Below are 22,201 nucleotides of genomic sequence, written 5' to 3'. Positions count from 1 at the left end.
CCGGGTGCGAATCTGGATTTAGTCGGGCTCCAATGTAGGTACCGGACACCGGATGGGAAACAAAAAAAAAAGAAGCAAAACGAACAGACTCTACTCAAGGGTGTGACCTAATGGTCAATCAAATGGGTTGAGAATGATGAGGTCTCAGTTCAAATCCCAGCGGAGGAGGCAAAAAAATTACTAGGTGATTTCTATCCGTCTGTCCAAGACTTTCTGGATAGAGTTACCTAGTGCCTGCGCAAATGGAAGGTAGCAAAGGTACCCATAAAATTAGTCGAGGTACACGGACGTTTATCAAAAAACTAAAACGATCATAAACCCTCCCACCACTTGCTTCATTAACTTATTCATTGGCTACCAGATTGATCAAATGCATCAGGGTGCATTTAAAGTCTCTCTACTTTGTGAAATGATTTCTTCAATAATAGTATGATGAATACTAGACAACTAAGAGTATTTCAAGATCTGGAGACCCTTGTTATTTGTGTTGCTACTACTACATGTTTTCTAATTATAAAGGCTGAAAATCAAGACTTGGTGGATTGAAGAAGCTGTTCATGCATGACTTCCTCAATCGTAACAGATCGTCCTTTCTGAATCGAAAGCTGTGCAGCAACTCCAATGGCTACTGAAACCAATCCATCATGTAAATCAACAGCAGGAGCTTGTTCTCCTTTTGCTCTTACTGCTGACAAAAACTGGAGGTGCTCCAAGTAGCTTGAACCATGATGTAGCCCATCATATCTGTCAAATAAAAATTGATCAATGACATCAAGAAATCATCGCGATATTACAGACTCAGTAGCTCAAGATAAAGCAAATGAATTACTTTATTCGCTTATCTTCAGCTAGCAATGTCTGTACACCGTTTCTTCCTTCAGCTCGTGTGCCCCAACGCACAATGCTCTCAGGCACAAGGGCTTCGCCCTGTTAAAAGTGTGATAAAGAACATCAAAGGAGAGCAACGCTACTGTGTTCACGTGAACTAGTAACTCAGGTATAATAGCAAGTTGATAGATACTTATAAGCGGGAGATTTACCTTTCCAGTATCACCTACTACAGATATTTCTTGTTCATTTTTACTTCCTTCAGCAAACATACATAAATCAAGCATACCACGACAACCATTGTCGAATTCCACAATTACATACGCATTGTCAATTATATCAGGCACCTGAATATCGAAAAGAGAAGCAGTTAAAACCATGATACACAAGCAGTTTATATCCAATTCAGCTTCTGCAGCTACAGAAATTAAGTTACCCGTCCATCATACACTTCATCTTTGTGATTCAAATCCATTGCTCCAGAAGCCATAACACGAACAGGATTAGCTCCAATGAAAAGCCTCATGAGATCAAAGAAATGACAGCATTTCTCCACCAGAGTACCTCCAGTGTTGCAGTTGAAACGATTCCAATTATCGACCTGTATAAGAAGCATAAGGCATTAGCATTTCTGACTAGGATGGAAACAAAATTTGTTTCACTCAATTATGAATTACCTTAACAAGAAATGGAAATCGATGTTCTCGAATTGAAACCATCTTCACTTGTCCTAAAGCTCCTTCTTTAACTATGTCTATCAGTTTAGCAACAGGAGGCATGTATCTGTACTCTAGCCCAACTTGTACCAGCATATCGGATCTCGTTTTGGCAGCATTTATGACCTGATTTTGAGTTCAAGTGATAATAATTGAGTTCTAAATTTAACATGCGTACATAAATAACGAATTTCTTAACACAAATACAGTGTTTGAATGGCCAAACACATATTTGAGCTCTACCTCTGCCCTGAGCAGAGGCAGAGCCAGGTAGGACCAAGAGGTTCATCATCTGAATCCCCTTCGGCTGAAAATTACAATGTTTATACATGGTTAAAATTATTTTTTATGCGTTCATAGTAGATACTGACTCGTGTGTTTACTTCTTCATATTTTGAACCTGTTAGTGAAAATCTTGATTCCGCTACTGACCTTTTTGCAGTCCGAAACATTTGTGCACAAAGGCTTCTCCACCAAAACATGATGGGGTTTTGGGTGATTGATGATATCCATGAGAATTTCATAGTGAGTCATGTTTGGAGTTGAAACTACCACCACATCACATAGCCCACTTTCTAACAACTGTTTGTGCCCTGCATAAACCTTTATGCAAAAAACAAGGAATATTCATAAAACAGTAACAAATTTTTATAATTCCATAACAGTTTGAGATGTTTTAAGAACCGAATATCGAAATTATGGTATCAAAACTTTCAAATACTGTACCACCATGCCCACCCCTAGTACTGCCCCGTCCATTCTCCAAAATAAGCATTTTTAACCATTCAAAACTTCCATTAAACAAACTGTAAAAGTTACAAAAGACAGTGGAGATTATTAAAACATCATACAGTTAACAATGTAACAGAACCCTTAAAACAAAATGTAACAGTTCCCTTTTATACTTCCAAACTTTTTAGGAGTTATTTGGTACGAAGAATAAATTATCCCCGAATTAGTATTAATTTATCCTATGGGATAAAATAAAATAATTTTTAGTTTGATAGGATAAGGTAAGATATCCGGTACTTATTAAATTTTGAGATTAGATTTATACTAGGTTGTCAATCAAATATAATATAAATTTAATTTCAAATATTTCACTTTATCTTACGGGTTAATTACCAAACTACCCCTTAGTAAAAATTCAAAAGCCAGAGCATTCACTGTATCTAGACATGTTATGCTAATAGTGTAACAATAATGAACTTGGCAGAAATCATGGGAAATAGAGTTCAAATCCGCAACGGCTATCTTTTGGTTGCTTAACAGTAAAACCCCGCTCCTATTCAATAGTCACAAATCACATAGGAAAAAATGCAAATGACTTCTTCTCATACATATTAAATACAATGGTTCCGGTCCTGCCTTGGAGGGCAGAATAACATGAGGAATCTCGTATACATAATGCAAGCTGACTCGAAGACCACATAAACTAAGAAAACCATAAATGTGACAAGTGATATAATTCATACCTGGAGAGGCCAATCAAATGAATCTGCTAATTTTTGTGCATATTTTTGTGAAGGAAGATGTGGATCAGCAATGGCAACAACAGAAACTCCTTCAGATTTAAGATGATAAAGATTGATTAAATGTTCTCTTCCCATCATACCAACACCAATTATTCCATATTTCACTATTGCTACCATGGCTGAAAAATCACTTTTTTTTTTTTGAGAAAAAATAAAATAAACAGAGCAGCAATGTCTCCACAAATCTATAAGAGGGACTCTATTTATATAGTATTTGATTTCAATGTAGCTAAAATAAGATGTTGGCCATTTGGCATTATATTATTAGCAATTAGTATATTTTCTTGATAAAAAGGAAAAAAATAATAAATGAAATAATGATTGTGCAGAAGGTTTTAGAAGTTAGCAAGAAAAATAAAGAGGAATTATGGGTATGTGAATATTATTATTTGAGCGGCTGCGCGACTAAGTATATGTAGGGCCGTGAGATCTCGAGTCAGAATTTGAAGTTTACGGAATTTATATTAGTTTATTAAAATAGACAAGTAAAATAATATTAATTTTCAATATAGAAGTCAAGAAAAAAAATAATTTAAAAGTATTTGCTTTATCACAATTTGTACTTAATATTATAGTTCCAGCGTGGATGATAAAAAGATGTTTACCTTCTCTGTCTTATATTAGTTGATCACTTTCCTTTTTATACGCATATTAAAAAATCATAAATAAAAAGATGATTTTACTGATTCACCCCTTAAAAATCTTCTAGGAATTTTACAAATAAATGTGAACACTTTTAAAAAAATATTAATTGCACTGATAATATATGAAAATTTAATTAATATCTTTTTGATTTAGTGAGGTGGACAACTAATATAGAACAACTATTTAATAAGATGATCGACTAATATAGAACACAAAAAAAGTAAATTTTTAATGCAAATCGACTTCCTTTTTAGGCAATACCGATCATTATGTGCAACAAAAAAATTTATTTATACTCGATGTTTATAACGATGATGCATGCACTATTGTGCCAGATAACTCCATAAGTAACTCCGACTGCATACTGTAAATTTAAATTTCTTAATAAAAAATATTGTTCACATATGATATATTTTTTTAAATTACTCATGATGGGATCCTACTATTATTGAAGTCAATATATTAATATCCCAATAGAAATCTTATCCTATTTATTTTATATAATAATATAATTCTTGGACATTGGTCGTTTTGGATATAAGTGCATGGACTAATATATTGGATGCAGTCGTGGATATGTGTCACTCTCGATAAAGACCTGCTTCAAGAATTAATAAGTACCTAACTTATCAATTGGGTAAAAATTAATTCGTTTTTTCGCTTTCTATTTTATTTTATGTATATGAAAAACTATCATATGAATTTAATAGTTTTTGTTAGATATTAAGAGAAATAGTTTTATCAAATATTTACAAGTGTTTAATTGTGATTTTAATTGTTGTATATTAATGGTTCATTTCCATTTCTACATTTTATGTGGATCTTTAATTTTTGTCTCTCAAGGCTAAAAATTTATGAGGCATAAATTTATATTTTTATATTATAATATTCTGTAAGTTATGCTAATTGCCATGTGCCTTTAAAAATCTTATGCCTAGCGGCATAATTTCAATTCCTAAGGACAAAATTCAAAGATCAACCCAATTGAAAGATAAATCGTACAATTAAATATTTTATATATTAACTTAGATTGTTTAATGAATTTATAAACTTCAAATTTAAAATTCACCTCGTCTCCCTTCTCCCATTTTTTTCTTTTATTTTCTTTATATTTTAGGTTTAAGTCTTAAAATTGAGTCTTCTTTAGTAAGAAACATATATACTTCGTAAGTGACACATTTCAACACCATTCAAATTTTATCAGGCTAAGAAGCGATTACAAGCTAAATGAAAATTTGAATAATGAATCCGTAAAATTTTGAACAGAGCAATGTATAGAAAAATACCTCCTCCATATTTCATTCCCACATCTTTACGAGCATAATCAGATTGCCCTATCATAATTTTTTTATAAATATGGAAAAATCTCATAATTTATTATTTATCTTGTTCTTGCAAGTTGCAATTCTTTTCAAAGTTCAATAAATGTTACGTATTAAATACTTTTTAGAATATCCTTTTGTTGATGGAATCTCTGCACCTTTTTTCTTTCTTTTTTTGGAATATAAAATTAAAGATATTATTCAAATGTACTATTATAGGTACAACTTGTCTAAGTACTTAGCCTCTTTTACGTCTATATTCAATAGTGACACACAAAAACGACCAAATACAATAGAGGCAGAAAAAAAAAGTCTAATTTTTTTTCTTCTATTTTTTCCTTATTCATTGGGCTTTTACTTCACGGATTTCCTGGAAACTGATTTTTTTGTATTTTTGTTTGAAAACTAGGAAGGGAAAAACGAAAGAAAAAGAGAATAAAAAGCAGAAAAATAGAGTAAAAATGTTCTAAGTCCGTCCGTTTCATTTTATTTGACTCCAGTATCAAAAATAAATATTTTATTTTTACTTGTTCATTTTAGTAAATTAAAAAAGAATTTGATTGCTCTCACTATTTCATTTTATATCAAAAATAGATATTTCATTTTACTTGTCCATTTTAATGACTCAAAAGAGATTTTTTTTTCTTTTTACATACTATGTTTAATAAGTATTAAATAAGTACTAGTCAAATTTGGTGTTCCTAAGCATCATTAATAAGATTATTTTAGTAAAAATACACATACACATCTAAGCTTTCTAAAAGAGTCTGTCAAATCAATAGGAATCAAGCAATATAAAATAGAGGGAGTATTTATATGGGAAAAGGGTCTGAAAAATACTCTAACTTTGACTGAAATTGCTGTTACGATATCAAATTTTATGGAGGACCTTCCACCCCTGCACGATTTAATAGTGTATTTTAAAGGTATATATGTGCCCACGTGGACACATTACTATTTATAATGATACAATATTTTTTATGTCCACGTAGGCACATATATACCTTTAAAATACACTATTAAATAGTGCAGAGGGGTAAACGGTCATTTCCAAAGTTCGGTATCATAACAACAATTTTGGTCAAAGTTCGGATATATTTCAGACCATTTTCCCTATTTATATCATGTATTCATACTTAATCAATAAATGTAGGATTGATATTACCTCTGTCCCTATTTACATATCCTTTTTTTTTTTTACTTCGCACGCCTATTAAACAAATAACAATTGATATAGTGAGCTTACCATATTACTTTTATTCATTGATATAATTCCAAAATCAACTTACTCAGTAAAGAGATTGTACCTTTTTCAAAACATTAACTTTCTAAATAAATTGACGGTATAATAGGTAAAAAAATATTTTACTTTTTTTAATTTGTCAAATATGACAAGTAAAAAGTCAAAATTGGACAAATAAAAAAGGGACACACGAGGTTTATTTCTATTTAAACCAAAAGTTAAAAAAAATGATATTATTCTTCTTCATCTTTTTAAAAAATTTATACAATAAGCTAGCAAGCCATGCTTGGTAAACTTCTTTTTTTCCTTAAAAAGAGGATAGATTTGGATGCCTAAAAAATAAAGAATCATATCAATTTTCTTTGTCTGTTTTCTTCAAATGAAAAGGAATATGTGGTGTGGCTTAATTCAAAAGATTTCTATAGAAACAAGACTAGAGAAAAGTTGAAAGTGTAATTATATTCATCACAAGTCATAACGTATAGAATTTGAATTCCACACGTCAGTATAGAAATATAGAAGATAAAAATATTTCTTAAAGTTAAAAAAATGAAATAAACTAAAAACATGAAGGTAAAAGAAAAGAAGTAAAAAAATAGATTAATTTCAATAAATAGTTTATAAGGGTAAAATAGATTTGTGATTTATTAGTTGTTCATTTTTTCTACCTGAAAATTTCATGTAAAACTCAAACAACTGATAATTTATATTTCGATAAATATTTGTTGATAGTTTAGATAAAAACTTAAATATGGAACTCGAAAAATAAAATATCAAATTTGAGATTCCAAAAAAAAAAAAAAACTTTATGCCAAGTCAAACACTGACACACGTAAATTGGATTAAACAAGAGCAGTTGAAAGGAAAGGAAGTGTCGAAGAATAGACCAATAAATATGAAAACAGTTAGCGCCAATTTCGCTATTTTAATTCTCCTTCTCAACTTTCCAAATCTCCATTTTTTCTTCTTCAATTTCTACTTTCCTTCTCTCTATTTCTCCAGCTCTCCGACGTCGTATTGCTGACCTCCATTTGATCTTTGTACACTAAAGGTATCAAGTATACATGGATATGTTTTATTATAATGTGCAACAACTTTATTTTTACATATTGTTTAATTAGTTTGTGATCATTTCTTACATTGAAAATATCCATACTAAATCTTTAAAATTGATGTCAATATTCAATAACAATTTGGTTGCTTTATTGTCAAAATGTAAATGCTTGTCAAATTTTGTGAGGTGGGGTGTGGTGTTTTTCGGGGCGGAGCTAGTAGCCTGCATGCAGGTTCAGCTGAACCTAATTGATTTTGCTCGAATAAATTAATTAAATATGTATAAATATTAAATTTAGAAAATCCGATTATTATCACTTAAAATTGTCATTATTAAAATTCAGAACTCATAAAGTTGAAATCCTAGTTTCTCTTCTGGTGTTTTGGGTTTGAGAGGGTTTTCCACATGATAAATTTTGTTGGTGAGTTACTCGGTATATGTGTTGGTGAGAGGTAATAATATATCACGTGGAATAGTTGAGGTGGGAACAAGCTAACCTGAATACAACATTATCTTTTGTGTCCATGGTTGGATACATAGTATTGCCTTCTTTTTTTTTATGTAGTATCATAACTCTACATGTTGCTTTGCACTGCTTCCTTTGTTAGTTGCTATGTTTTCTTCTTCTTTGTACTTGGATTTGTTGCTCTTGAGTTGATGGTCTTTCGTAAAACAGCCTCTCTACCTCCACGAGGTAGTGGTAAGGTCTGCGTACACTCTACCCTCCCCAGAACCCACTGTGGGATTTCACTGGATATGTTGATGTTGTATCATAACCCTACATGTTAGAATAAACTTAATGGTTTCTTTATCCTCTTGTTTTGTTAGATCTTCAACTTTGAGCTGAAGAACATGTTGGAGGTATGGGGTGGCTGTTTTAGGCTTCCAAATGAATTGAAATCCGATGTTCATCGTCAATGTACATATCATTTCATTACCAAAGTTGGATTTTTGTAGTATAGGGAGGACTAAGGAGTACTATATTTGCCAAAAGAGATGAGGAAATTCTTGCGGCGAATAATTGTTGTTCTGTTCTTCAGAGTTAACTGGAAGAAACTCTTTGTTATAGGCACTATTTTAACAGTGTTTAGAGTTGTCTTTCAAATTTATAGCCTCCCTAATCCTTTAACTGAATGGATTAGCTCTCCACCCTTGGATGTTTCATCTTACCAACGCCTAATAAATCACGGAAACAAATCGAGGGAACTTGAACTTTCAGTAACATCTGATAACCAGTTGAAAATGAGTAAGCATTTGCCCGCGGTTGTTTCACTCAACTCTACAGCCAGAGCAAACCGATTAATGAGAGTTATGGAAAGACGAGCAAGACTTCTGAGGCGTAGGAGACGCAAGAAGCAGGCACGTATAGTAGAAAAGATTGTTTATCCGCCTCCACCTGTTGTGCCTGATCACTTGCAAGTAAGTTAAGTGATTATTGAATTCATATTTCTTTCTGTCTATCTTGTTCTTCTTTAACATAGTTATCTCCAGAGATTTATCGCGTCGTTGACACCAAATGAGGCACTTGCATATGCTAGAAGGGAGATTGAGCAAGCTCCTTTAGTCACCGATGATCCAGACTTGTTTGCTCCTCTTTTTAGGAATATTTCCAACTTTAAGAGGTATGATCTCCCTCTGCTTCAAATTGAGTGACCTATTATGACTTGACACGGAGTTTAAGAAAGTAAAGAAGACTTCACAATTATTTTTTTTTGTTTAAACACAAATTTTGGTTGACATTCCAGGAGCTATGAGATGATGGAACTTCTACTCAAAGTTTACATTTACAAAGAAGGAGACAGGCCTATTTTCCACGAACCTCATCTTCTGGGAATTTATTCGTCTGAGGGATGGTTCATGAAATTGATGGAGGAAAATCCCTACTTTGTCACTAGGGACCCTGAGAAGGCTCACCTATTCTATCTGCCATATAGTTCACGACAGTTGCAGATGGCAGTTTATGTGCCTGGCTCGCATAATCTTAGGCCGTTGTCAGAATTCCTACGAGACTATGTGAACATGCTAGCTGCAAAGTATCCCTTCTGGAATCGTACACACGGAACAGATCACTTTCTAGTTGCTTGCCATGATTGGGTATGCATCCACGTCTTTTATTCATGCAGTTTCTTGCTTTTGATATCTGTTATCATCTGTTGTTTATTGTGTTTCAGTTATCAGACTATTTTGTTGTTGTTATTCTTCCTTTTCTGAATGTTCTGTACTGTTTTCCTTGTTAGTTGTCATGTTTTCTTCACTGTAGTTTTCCCTTTTCCCAATCAATTACTTTGATTTGCTATACTTGAGTCGAGGATCCTTCAGAAACGACCTCCTTACCTCCACGAGGTAGGGGTAAGCTCTGTGTATACTCTCCCCTCCCAGATATCACTTGTAGGATTACACTAGGTAGTCAGACTTGTCTCAACGAAATCTGGTATATAATAGTGCAAAAGCATGTTATATAAAGATAAAAACCAGTCTCAAAATTTAACATGACTTTCTTGAAGTAGAGCGGGAGCATCTATAAGAATGCTCCCTAAGATTTTTAATAACCTAAAGTTTAAGTTTTTAGATGAGATAGTTACTTACTTCAACATGGTATCAGAGTCAGACCCATCCCAGTTCACATGGTTTACCCGGTGTTGGACCCCATCTTACATCTTCAACATAAATTTTCTTTCAGGGGCCTTACATTTTAAAGGATCACGAGGAGTTAATTCGAAACACTATAAAAGCTCTCTGCAATGCAGATATATCAGAAGGAATATTTAAAGCTGGAAAGGATGTTTCCCTTCCGGAGACCGCCATAAGAAATATCGGTAAACCTCTAGTAAATGTTGGTGGAAAAAGAGTGTCACAACGCCCTATCCTCGCCTTTTTTGCTGGAAATATGCACGGACCAGTCCGTCCCAAACTCCTCAAGTACTGGAGTGACCGAGATGAAGACATGAAAATTTACGGGCCTCTACCTACCAAAGTCTCAAGAATAATGTCTTATCCTGACCACATGAAATCAAGCAAGTTCTGTCTTTGTCCAATGGGTTTTGAAGTGAACAGTCCAAGGATTGTCGAGGCAATATACTACGAGTGTGTACCAGTGATCATTGCTGATAATCTTGCCCTCCCATTTGACGAAGTGCTCGATTGGAGTGCTTTCTCATTGATAGTTTCTGAGGAAGATATTCCTAAGCTGAAGGAGATTTTGTTAAGTATACCTTTAAGACGTTATCAGGTGATGCAAAATAACGTCAAGAGGGTGCAGAAGCATTTTCATTGGAACGCAATGCCATTTAGATTTGATCTCTTCCATATGATTCTGCATTCCATTTGGTCTAGAAGGCTCAACCAGTTTCAAGAATCACAGATATCATAACCCCACTCGAGTTCATCGTGCTTTCAACTTGCCCGCCTACAGCAACATGAACCATTTGCTTGAGATGATATGAGGTACTGATCATAGCTTTTACCACTTCACTAGAAAAGAATACAAATGAATGTAGAGTTGTTGATAAACTACATTTCTTTTCTGATGACAGAGGTTTCATCGATTGGTTATTTCACTCCGTTCGTGTCTGCAAGGCTGACAGGTCCTGAATCCTGCAATGCACACTAAGCAGCAGGGGAAAGGATAACTGTCTCAGGCCTTCAGCATTTCACACGTTTTTCACTATCATCACGAGTTTTTTCCACTGCAAGTTGAATTTTCGCGCAGTCTAAACCAGAAGATGCTCACAGAAACGAGTTAATGTGTACATAGAAAAGGAATGTACATTGCTGAATATGTTTTCAGACCAGGGGCGGCTCAACGTACTTGGAGGCCTAAAGCGAAATTTCAATTAAAGGCCTAAAATCTTTTAGCTAGCAATTATTATATAACTTGTTAACATTATTCAATAAGTAATAAGTTGACAAAACAACTTATAAGCTTCTTCTTTTTTTTTTATTTAAAAACACATAAAATAAGTCAATCTAAACAGGCTTGTAATTCACTTTATCCAAAACATGATTTTTACTATTTATTCATATTTTTTATAAAGCTCTAACTTACCTATAGTATAAAAGGAGTCTAGAAAATTACAGTGCGAGAGTTAGTGAAGAGAATGTAAGAAGACAAAACATTTTTTTCTTGATTTCTTCTATTTATTGAGGTTAAGGTGAATAAAATAATATATATATTTTTTAAGAAAAATATATTTATCTTAGATAATTATTTTTTTTCTATAAAAAAAATTAACACATAATTTATTGTGGTAAAAATTAGAGGCCCCCTAAAATTGGGGGCTAAGGCATATGCCTAATTTTTATAAGCATTGAGCCGGCACTGTTTCAGACATGAAGGTGGCAGTTCAAGATGTGCAGTTGATTTTGTGCGTCTGTCATAGTAACAATGTAGAATATTAATCTTGTTGCTAGTTGTATTAAATACAATGTCAAATATTTGCCGTTTACGTATACTAGGGAGTGGGGAAGCGAGTAGGTTCATTTTGAAACTTCCTCGATGGAAAGTTACATTGTATATTCAAGGTTAAAATTGTTTTTCATGTATATATAGTAGATGTTGAATCCTCTTAACTTTTTCGTATGTTTACTTATTTTTATTGTAAACTTACTTTGTGAAATCACTGATTGCATCACTGTTATCAGGGAGAGAATTTCCCATCTACTTTTCCGATGTGTATATATGTATGGTGTATACCTATTCTTCTTTCTCCATGTCGACTTCACGTATTGGATCTGTTAAGGAAAGACCTGGTTCTTTTAAAAGGAAAACCAAATTATCTTGTTTTACTCAATAAACATGTTTTGAAGAACACAAAAACAAATATTTTGCCCCAAATGGGCAGTTTAATTTACATTCAATTAACTAATCCCTGTGAGCTGACTTTTGAGTTTACCAAAATACGTAGTACCAAGAAGGCAGTATAATCAGAAAACAAGGAACGCAAAGAGGTGAAACTTTCCAGACAAGTTCCAAGCTCTTTAAGAATCTAATAAAACAATCTGCAACAGTTCTTTCCCTTTACCACGGTTTAACAGTAAATCAAAAGGAGCAGTAATAATCCCATCCTCAACGAAAAGGTTTCGTGATTCCTAGTTGTGACTAGAGGAGACACAGCTCGTGACGGTTTTGGTGCACTGTACTTCATAAGGCACAAGAAAGCTTATTGCTTCAGCTAGGAGAAAGAACAATATTTATAACAAGTGGAAGGACTGAAGGCTACAAACAAACAAGTTGCTATATAAATTCTCCATCCTGCACAAGATAAGTCCATTTACAAACAGAACAAAACGAAACCTTGCAAGCAGGCTTTTTCTTTGTTTCCTTTCTTTTTTCTCTCTTTCTCTCTATCACACACTCTCCGAGTATTTCTGTTCTTTTTTGGTTCAGTCCTAGACCTATATTTGAGGAGTTCATTCTGTTATGTTGCTTGATCTCCCATGTAAACATTACCCAACTCCGAAAAAAGCTCTCCTGAGTAGACTGAAAGCAGCAATGACAAGCAACACCACTACCACCTTCTTTGATGCTAAGACCCTGAGATTCACCCTGACACCATGCTCTCTCATGAACCTCACACCAGCTCCACGTAACATAAGAAGCCAGGAAATGAAAGAGCACAACACAACTTTAATCACTTCCATGGGTCCGCACACACTCCTTGCATCACTGGACACGTCAACATATGACCAAGAAGGACTCTCTTGGCTGCTCTCGACTTGGCCCAACCCAAGACTCTCGTTGAACCAGCCTGATAACTTTACAAGCACCTTTGCCAGCCACCCAATTTCATCGTCTGAGATGGGCCGCTTCATCCAATCACCCTTGTATTTAATATCGACCATTGCTCTATTTGCAAAACTCCTGGGCTTAAAGATTTCATCTCGCATGTACTCACATTGTACAGTCTCTGGAGTACTCAAGGGATTCATAATAGGGCCACCAAATAACTGGCACAGCTCGGATTTCAGTCTATCCAAACCCTGGAGGTTTTGAGAAAGATTTTCTCCGCCAATTGATTGCAGTTCAGATTCTGCTCGCAATACAAACAGCTGAAAGACAGTTTGGCCTAAGTTAGTAACACAGACATACAAGTGCAAACTACACAGAACATCTGGAGTGCTAAATTTTGATCACCTGAAGCAACTTTTGTCCACCATCTTCACCATCACTGAAGAGTCGTAAATCTTTGTTCCAGTTCTCGTGTAAAAAAGAACCATCAGCATCAGTCTCAGATAAGCCATCCTCCCAGTCCTGACACAATGGCAAATGAATATAAGAATTGGAAAGAAGCATAGCAAGTGAAGGTATTCACACCCCTAACATAGGTTCATGACTATTGGAGCTAGCACGGGTATGCATGCAATTAGGCTCTACTAGAAAGGTTACACAAATGTTGCTAATACTTTCTGGAAAATCTGATGAGCCCTACGCATGGGCAAGCTCATTAGACACTTGGACATTTATATTAAAAAGATTAACCAAGAATACTTGCATTCAGAGACAGTTTCATAATTTAGTAAGACCATTTCAAAGCTACATGACCTAATTTAGGAAGACGGTTATAGGTTTCATAATGGTAAACACAATACACATAAATTACTCCTCTCTTTATGAAAGCAGAAATCAAATTTCAACCCCTAACCTCGTCTCTCCAAATGGCTCAGAGATGTTGGTTGAAATGTGCTAGTGAAGATTGGGGCACATAAGATAAAATAATATAAAGTTATTCATATCTTTTTTCTATCTTCATTCATTACTTTAAGGGAACAACACATCATCTACATGTATCATACTGTAACCACTATTACTGTTGCAGGGGTCGGCATTTCTTCACTTACTTTTGATGCTTGCTGACAAGATATTTCTATCAGTAAAATGAGAATACATTTCATTTAATCACTAAGAGGGAAGATCAAAGTGAAGTGTGCTAACGGCTAACAATGAATTAAGGAAGCACTGGTAAGACGAGCTATTAGAGTACCTGTAATTGCTCACGAATAGCAGGAACATATCTATGCAAAGCATTAAGCATTGATTTAGATGATCCAGCTGGTTTCGAATGGAATACAATATCCACATTTTTTATGAGGTCCATCAGTTCTGTAGATGAGGCTAATATTGTTATCACCTGCACAATAAATCATAGTTTAGAAAGGGACAAGGAGAACGATAGTAAAATAAAAGCTGAAATAAAAGCATGTGGAATACCTAACTAATCTAAAAGTCAATAAGGATAAAGACATGCAACACAGATTTTAAAGAACGCTGGAGAGTAACAACATATGGTCTAAAGGGCAGGGCAGCACAGAGCACTAAACTAACAACATATGCTCTGAGACACATAATTAAAGAAGTTGGTCCAAAATATTTTGATCAACAGCTCCTGGTGAGATGCTCCAGTCTGTTCACAGTTTCTTTCTAATATTAGCAAAACTGAGATGACAGCTATACTCAAGGCAACTGTGCCACTAGATCTTACAATCCCACATTCAATTGTACCATGATTCATGGTTTTGGCAAGGCAGCTAAGACCATTGTCTTCTGTCCTCTAATACCATGCGAGTTATAACATCAGACTCTTCAAGAGTGCGCAAAAACACTTCCAAAGAACAGAGAAAAGTAATTAGTATTACCAACAATTGCCAATATGAAAATCCACAGTATTTGTTGAAATTGAAACCACAAGACTCGTGTTATCTGGAGCAGTTCTCATTTGGCTAGTGAAAGTTAAAGTAGTCGTATAAAGTTAATTGAGACCAGACATGCCAAACTACGACCATGCACATAACTGGCAGTACATGTCATGCAGTCAGCCGTTCATTATTGCAACAAACACCCAAGTGATATGCACCAGAAGCCTCTCTACAATAGTAACCAACAAAAGGAAAGATTTGAAAATGGAACAGACCTTTGAAACCATCTTGACTATCACTTCTGGATCTGTGTGAAGAAACTTGTGGGCAAAACCAATAAAATGCATGACCAAAGAGCTGTAGTATAAGTAGTTAGCTAATACAAAATCTTGCCAAGAAGAGGTATAACCATGTGGCATTGATGGGGTAACCTCCTTTAATGTCCCTCTATTAGACTTCCCCAGATCTGAATCAAGTTTTGCAAATTCTTCCATAGAAATAGACCAGGGCTCCAGGTAACTAACCCACAAGGTGAACACCTGAGATGCATTCTTAATAGAACTTTCCATTGGACAATACAGGAATGTCCTCAATATAAATCGGTACAATGGCCTCTGAATCCACGAGTTCCAAGAATTACCAGCATCCACGAAGGGAACAGCATTTCTTGACTGAGAAGCATTGAATGTCCCCCCAACCTTCCACTTAGGACTTTCAGTGTAGTCAACCTGGTCAGTTCTATCACTTGATGCGATCGAACTTAGATTCAGATATTTGACAAACACGTTTACTACTTCACCTAATCCTGAAGTAGGAGGAATCTCACCCAGTACTGACCGGAAAGGGAATGTCATACCAAACGATTTGCACAAATTCACAGGCAATGGTGAGAAATCATTATCAACTAACCAAAAATGTATGAGAGTGTTCACCAAGAACTCTGCTTTTTCAACAATTGGAGTCCCATAGGAAAAAGAGTAGTGAAGCAGTGAGCTCCTATATGGTTGATGTGCCTTCATATCAGCTACAGGCACATATGCACGGAGATATGCATACAAGAGACGCATATACAAATCGCCCTCATTGTTCTGCTCCATCCCACGTTTGGTGCTTGACAAACCTGGAATCGAATAAGCCCAATTCTCCAATCTAAACCTTCTGCTTCTCCTAACACTTACAGTTTGAGGGCCCTCACTGTTACCTCGACAAACAGGGTAATAGACAAACCAGAACATGTAATATTCAAACACATTCAACTGAACCTGAAATGAAGAACCCTTAACTGAGTCCTCCTTCAACCTATTTTTGAACAACGGGCATAAGTCAGACAAAACCAAAGAATCTCTCTCATTTTGAAGCATATAACGAACCCATTCGGGTAACCTTTCTACAGGAAATACATATTTAACCAGAGACAACCCATCCGCAGCCACAATAGAAGATAGCAACACACCAGTGGGCGATAATAAGCTGTAAATTCTACCTGTAAACAATAAAATGTTACCAAAAAAACAAAGACAATTCATTGAAGAACATAAAAAAATAGTTTTAAAATAAAAATTAAAAAAAAAACTTTCTGGAAGCAAAGAAGGATTATAAGTTCACATAAAATTCACATAATAAGCTGAACATCTACCTGTAAACCAGAACATTTGGGATAACATAAAATAAAATGACTAAAACATTGCAATACGCGAAAAAATTGAAAAATTCCAAAAGATGTAGAGGTTTCTGAATTAGCTTTCTAGATGAATAATTCACGATAATCACCAAATAATGGCAGAAAAGATCAATTTATTAGCTGAAATTCTACCTGCAAACTATAGCAACTTGCAGATAAAACATACAACAAAAATGCCACACAACACCGAAGGATATTATAAGAAAATCTTAGAAAATGTGGCGGCTTATAAATTCGCTTTCAGAAATATGTAGTCTAGATAGTCATCAAGTAATGGCATTAAAAACAACTTAATTAGCTAAGAACTCTAACTGCTATTCACGACAATGTGATGATAAATATATAAACAGTTAAAGAGCATCCTAAAACACATAAGATTATAAGAAATTATACCTTATTTTTAAGGAGTAATCTAAGAAAACGGAAGTAAATACAAAGCAATCAGCTCAGAAATTGAAACGCGCAGAGTTTCAGAAGCAAACCTGCGAGCTGAGAATCATTGGATAAAGCGGCGATATCTATCCATCCAGAAGGAGACATAGACTTGACAGCAACTGAAGCAGAAGAAGATTCATCGAAGCCGAAAATTTTACAAATTAGGGTTGGGAAAGTGATGGAGAAGAACCATCGGGTCTGGTCAGCTGTATGCTTGTGTAGAAACGACTCAACGGCGTCGCACGCAGCGAGGATCTGCAGCGGCGACGAGGCGGCGAGTACGGCGGCGGCGATATCGGAGGATTTCGACTGAGTGTCCGTTGCGTATCCACGAGAAATCATTTTCGCATGACAATGTAAGAAGCTTTGAGTGAAGAGAGATTTGAGGGTTTAGGGGTTTTTAAACGATCGGGGTGGGGGTGCAAATGGCGCCTTTTATATGGGGTACAAGAGAAGAGGAGAAGAGGCGGATTTGTGGGTAATTATTCTGGAAACCCGTGGGTCTTCTTTAATTAGTAGGGGCGTTTTGATAATAATTTTTTTTAAAAAAATCTATTTTTGGGTTATTTATATAAGTAAAATTATTTGTATATAATCTTAGATTACTATGAAAGTCAAGAGTCAAGAGTTAAGTAGGGGTGTGGGCGGTGAGAATAGGGACTTCGAGTATGGGTGAAGATTGTTGAACCAAGCGTTATGTTATGTTTTTTATTGATAATATCTGAAATAATGTTCATGTGTAAATATATTTAAATTTGAAGATAATTTTAAAAATAAAAAAAATGAGTGAAAATATGTTATAAACTGTTTTCTAAATTTTAAAATGAACTTTAAATTGGATTTGAATTTTTTATGATGGAATATTAATTTTAAAATAAAGTGAAAAAATATTATTTTCTAAAAAGTAAATACTAGCATTTCTTCTATACCCAAATGGTACTCTATGCGTGGCGTTTTGTTTTTGTTTTTTGTTTTTCAGATTTTCAAAATCTGATATTTAATAACGCACTAAAATTTCAACTAATTTAAATTATATACAATCAGACTCATTTGGAGATACGCCATTTATCGATGGTTTCGATTTTGCTATCTACTTCATTGTGATTTTCCTTCTTTTAGGGTCCCACTGGCCTTTTGTGTTTCCACCGTAGGTTTGAAAAGACTGATTTTGAATGCTAAATGGACAAGTGTGTTTGGAATTATATTATTAAATATTTTCCAATGGGAATAAGACATTTGAACTTTGAGATGTACGTACATGTTTGGACAATATTTGGTTGAGTTGAAAAAAAATTATGTTTTGAAGTTAAGTTATAAAATTAATATTTTAACTTTAAATTTTGTTTGAACATTAAGCTTAACTGAAAAAAGGTTTGTGAAAGTTTAGAATTTTAGAAGCAAAAATTATTATCTTACTTGAAATATCTTTAAATTAATATGCAAATATTTCACGAGTGTTTTAATAAATGTAGTCTGATAATTAAAATACTCTGATAGCCAAACAGAGCCGGACAGGAGACAGGACATTGCATGTTTTTGTAAAGCTTTGTCAAACAAAGTTGTTTTTTTTTTTTTTGACAAATATATATATATATACTAGATGGTTCTTGTCGGTGTTAAGCATGGGCCCAACATTTTAATTTTTGAGGTAAATTTATTGGAAAAATTACAAAAATCTCACATTTTAATTTAATTATTACCATTATCCTATATAAGTTTTACAAATCTCTCATTTTCGCGCATCAAATTAGTGTATCAGCGCTTATATTATTGTATCTCGCGCATCAGATTAATGTATCATCGATTATATCATTGTATCTCGTGCATGTATTAGCGCTTATATTATTGTATCTCGCGCATCAGATTAATGTATCAGTGCTTATATTATTGTATTTGTTTGAGGAATTTATGTAATTATAAACTTTTAAGGGATAGATTGTAATTTTGCCTTAAAAGTATGTGATTTCCGTAAGAACTATGGTTGAGATCAAAGTAGTACAAAATACTTTTGAATAATCATAATTTTAAAAACGCTCATTATTTAGTGACGAATAATCTGGACTCAACTGAATTCAAAATCCAAGGAGGAGGAACTTCATTTTTGAATAATTGCTTCAGCAGTAGTGGATCTATCTTGAAAAAAAAAAAAGTTCCCTCCATGTTGTACATAATATGAGATAACAATGAAATTAAGATAAAATAAGCTTCAACAACATTATTTACAATGAATAGAAATAGAAGAGAGCTAAGAAATTACAGAATATCTAGATTAGATATGGAGTTCCACTTGAAATCAATGCACAAGTTGTAAAATAATTATGATGAAATAATTTTAACAATCATCAACATTACCTTGTATTCATATAAGTAAATGGCTATTTGAGGTCAACATTAACCAAGTAGTAGAAGCTTAGATAGGTTTTTACCTGATTAGTGCCTCATTTTGTAGTCAATAGCTCATTAAGGTGGAGTTTCAATGCTTCTAAAACCACCTGATACACAGATTGAATAAAGTGTTTAAAGCTTGACCTAAAATACAAATAATGCACTGGTAAGTTGTGTTTGGATATTAGCGACAAATAGTACTGTAAAAAAAATCAAACATCATAATGGTTTCTTTAACACTTTTAAATGAACATTAAACCACATACTTCTTGTGCATTCTTCAGGAAAAACCTGAGTCGTCTTCATCTTCAAAATCAATCAACTTTAGATGAGAATCCAAGCACACAATGTTTTGATCAGAATCACACATCTGCCAACAATGACGAATCTAAGATTTCCATCAAAGTGAATTTTGTATACAGGGTGACTCAAAATCTAAACGTACACATAAAAAGTAAAGAATTACCTTGTGTAATTTTCTGCCGAGGAGGGTCGGGTGAAAACCTCATACATCATACATCAAACAATTCTTACTTCATTCTCCATCTTGGCAAACAGTTGAGAGTCAGAAGAGATCAATTTATCGAGTACATTGAACACCTATATTAAAACAACAATAAATCACAATTAGCAGTCAATCAATATCGTAACTAACTATTTCATCGATTACAAGTGAAAATGCCAAACATGTTTCACTTTCAAGTGTCACTACTGCATGCATTAAAACTCTAAGTTATCTTTTTGTATTGCAGAATACAAAGTATGATACTTGCTATTCAAACCAAGTCATCCATCCAATCAACATCTTGTTCATCTCAGGCAATCTAAATTCTAAACGGACAATCCCCTCATTAAGTCAACGAACTTATCCTAAAAAACGTCTCTACCCAACAAGAAGGTTGTACAATCTCCACATGAACAAATGTAGATTGGTTAAAACTCTCCTTGATTAGTTTAATTTAATGATATTGGACCTGGAGAACATAGATATCAAAATAGAGAGTGAGGATCAGGCCTTGATCGTGTTATGTTTCTTACCATCATTTTATGATACATTTGTTGATACGTTGCTATACAAGAAAGGCAGTATTTTAGTAATGCACTAAAATCTAAAGAGTTTTATGAACAACTTTCTGGATAATAGGACTGAGGGTGAGGGTATTATGAGTAGGGGGAAGAACTTAGTAGAAAAACACCATATTGAAGTTTAGAGCAATGAAGCAGAATTGGTATGAGTGCGTGGAGCAGAGTCACTATAGGAGATTTTACTAAGCTTAAGGATAAAATAGGGAAGTAGAAAGTTGATAACTCTATTGTTGACACTAGAACCAATTCTGATAACAATGACTATATAAGAGAAGTTTGCGTTGTGAGTTTTAGTCATAGGCATAATTTCTTGGTTTTTGATTCTGGTGCAACTTATTATATGTGTCCACACAAGAATTGATTTGCAACTTACAAGCAAACGAATGAGAATGTCTACTTAGGCGATGATACTCCATTAGCAGTAGATGAGATAGGTAACTAAGAATGTTTGATGATATTATCGGAAACATTGAGTGTTGATATGTTCCTCGAATGAAGAATAGTTCGATTCTCTCTCAACTTTGGATGATTAGATATATAACTTTCATTGAGATAATGGGACACTGAGTGTGTGTAAAGGGTCCATGGTACTCATTAAGAGTAAGCTACATTCTAGATAGTATTAATAATCTTCAAGCCAGTGTACTTGAAGGGGAAGCAAATGTAGCTTCTCAAAAGAGTGATCCGAATTAGTCGGGGGAAGCAAATGTAGCTTCTCAAAAGAGTGATCTGAATCAGTTTTAGTTGTGCCAATTGCACATGGTCGTACGAGTGACAAGCAACTTTCTTTCGTTGAGCAAGCGAAATTTGTTAGGTGGCTACAAAAATCAAGCTTTGAATTTTTCTGAGCATTATATCTTTGTAAGCAAATAAGGGTGAAGTTCAACGAAGAGGCAAAAAAAAAAAGACCAAAGACAAGTTAGACCATATACATTCAGACTTATGGGGTCCAAACAAAATTCCCTCAAAGAGTGGTGCCACGTATTTTATGTTTTTGATTAACGGTTACTCAAGAATAGTATGAATGTATTTTTTGAAAGAAAAAAATGAGGCATTGCGAACATTTGTTAAATGGAAGACGATGATTGAGAGACAGACAAAGGAAAGTTAAGCATTTTCGGACCAACAATGGGTTGGAATTTTACAACTCAAAGCTCAATGATTTCTATAGTAGAGAGGCATAATGTGATACCACACTTGTGTTAGAACAACACAACAAAATGGTGTTAAAGAACATATGAACAAACTACCTCGTAATAGGGCATGAAGCGTCTTTTCACACTTGTGTTAGCAAGTACTTTTGGGCTGAAACAATCAATACAACTTGTTATTTGGTTAACAGATCTCCATCCACAACAATTGAGTTCAAAACTCGTTCTAAGGTATGGCTCGATTTGCATTATTCAAATTTAAGAATATTTGGTTGTCCTGTTTATCTTCATATGATGGATGACTAAACTTGAGCCACGAGCAAATAAGTGTATATTTCTAAGGTATGCAACTGGAGTGAGAGGTTATAGATTGTGGTGCATAGATTGGAAGACTCCAAGGTTAATGGTCAGTAGGTATATGACATGTAATGAATCTATCTCAGTGAACAGTTTGAGGAAAAAGGCAATAGTAGAAACAGGTTGTGGTG

At 34.3% G+C, this 22,201-nt stretch overlaps 3 protein-coding genes across 3 annotated transcripts; 1 reads left to right on the top strand and 2 right to left on the bottom strand.

Annotated features, from left to right (window-relative positions):
* Positions 1 to 310: 310 nt before the first annotated feature.
* On the bottom strand, positions 311 to 3,274 carry LOC125826642 (uncharacterized). Its single transcript, XM_049505997.1, has 7 exons — positions 3,020 to 3,274; positions 1,977 to 2,147; positions 1,506 to 1,670; positions 1,265 to 1,429; positions 1,041 to 1,175; positions 830 to 927; positions 311 to 744 (listed from the first exon to the last, which is right to left on the bottom strand). Exons 1-7 carry the CDS (start codon positions 3,194 to 3,196, stop codon positions 528 to 530), a joined length of 1,128 nt encoding a protein of 375 aa, XP_049361954.1. The 5' UTR covers positions 3,197 to 3,274; the 3' UTR covers positions 311 to 527.
* A 3,994-nt stretch (positions 3,275 to 7,268) lies between these two features.
* On the top strand, positions 7,269 to 10,747 carry LOC125826633 (probable glycosyltransferase At5g03795). Its single transcript, XM_049505987.1, has 5 exons — positions 7,269 to 7,340; positions 8,172 to 8,762; positions 8,835 to 8,965; positions 9,089 to 9,437; positions 10,024 to 10,747. Exons 2-5 carry the CDS (start codon positions 8,340 to 8,342, stop codon positions 10,711 to 10,713), a joined length of 1,593 nt encoding a protein of 530 aa, XP_049361944.1. The 5' UTR covers positions 7,269 to 7,340; positions 8,172 to 8,339; the 3' UTR covers positions 10,714 to 10,747.
* Positions 10,748 to 12,684: 1,937 nt separating this feature from the next.
* LOC125826626 (uncharacterized) lies at positions 12,685 to 17,529 on the bottom strand. The gene is made up of 5 exons (XM_049505979.1): positions 17,139 to 17,529; positions 15,251 to 16,458; positions 14,324 to 14,470; positions 13,477 to 13,593; positions 12,685 to 13,391 (listed from the first exon to the last, which is right to left on the bottom strand). The coding sequence occupies exons 1-5, from the start codon at positions 17,431 to 17,433 to the stop codon at positions 12,789 to 12,791; spliced, it is 2,370 nt and encodes a 789-aa protein (XP_049361936.1). The 5' UTR covers positions 17,434 to 17,529; the 3' UTR covers positions 12,685 to 12,788.
* Between the last annotated feature and the right edge of the window lie 4,672 nt (positions 17,530 to 22,201).

Source organism: Solanum verrucosum, unplaced genomic scaffold (genome assembly GCF_900185275.1).
Source record: "Solanum verrucosum unplaced genomic scaffold, falcon-dt-bn FXZP01000060.1, whole genome shotgun sequence".
In the NCBI taxonomy this organism is placed as follows: Eukaryota; Viridiplantae; Streptophyta; class Magnoliopsida; order Solanales; family Solanaceae; genus Solanum; species Solanum verrucosum.
Note: the sequence above shows the minus strand (reverse complement) of the source record. Positions and strands in the feature narration are given on the sequence as shown.

Excerpts from the sequence above, each read along its gene's own strand:
- LOC125826626 (XM_049505979.1), bottom strand. The coding sequence starts at position 17,433 with ATGATTTCTCGTGGATACGCAACGGACACTCAGTCGAAATCCTCCGAT. Across the intron at positions 14,471-15,250 it reads TAGTCAAGATGGTTTCAAAG|GTGATAACAATATTAGCCTC; the intron begins GTCTGTTCCATT and ends TTTATTGTGCAG. Across the intron at positions 13,594-14,323 it reads CTATTCGTGAGCAATTACAG|GACTGGGAGGATGGCTTATC; the intron begins GTACTCTAATAG and ends CCATTGTGTCAG.
- LOC125826633 (XM_049505987.1), top strand. The coding sequence starts at position 8,340 with ATGAGGAAATTCTTGCGGCGAATAATTGTTGTTCTGTTCTTCAGAGTT. Across the intron at positions 8,763-8,834 it reads TTGTGCCTGATCACTTGCAA|AGATTTATCGCGTCGTTGAC; the intron begins GTAAGTTAAGTG and ends AGTTATCTCCAG. Across the intron at positions 9,438-10,023 it reads TAGTTGCTTGCCATGATTGG|GGGCCTTACATTTTAAAGGA; the intron begins GTATGCATCCAC and ends ATTTTCTTTCAG.
- LOC125826642 (XM_049505997.1), bottom strand. The coding sequence starts at position 3,196 with ATGGTAGCAATAGTGAAATATGGAATAATTGGTGTTGGTATGATGGGA. Across the intron at positions 1,671-1,976 it reads ATGTTTCGGACTGCAAAAAG|GTCATAAATGCTGCCAAAAC; the intron begins GTCAGTAGCGGA and ends ACTCAAAATCAG. Across the intron at positions 1,430-1,505 it reads GATTTCCATTTCTTGTTAAG|GTCGATAATTGGAATCGTTT; the intron begins GTAATTCATAAT and ends CTTCTTATACAG.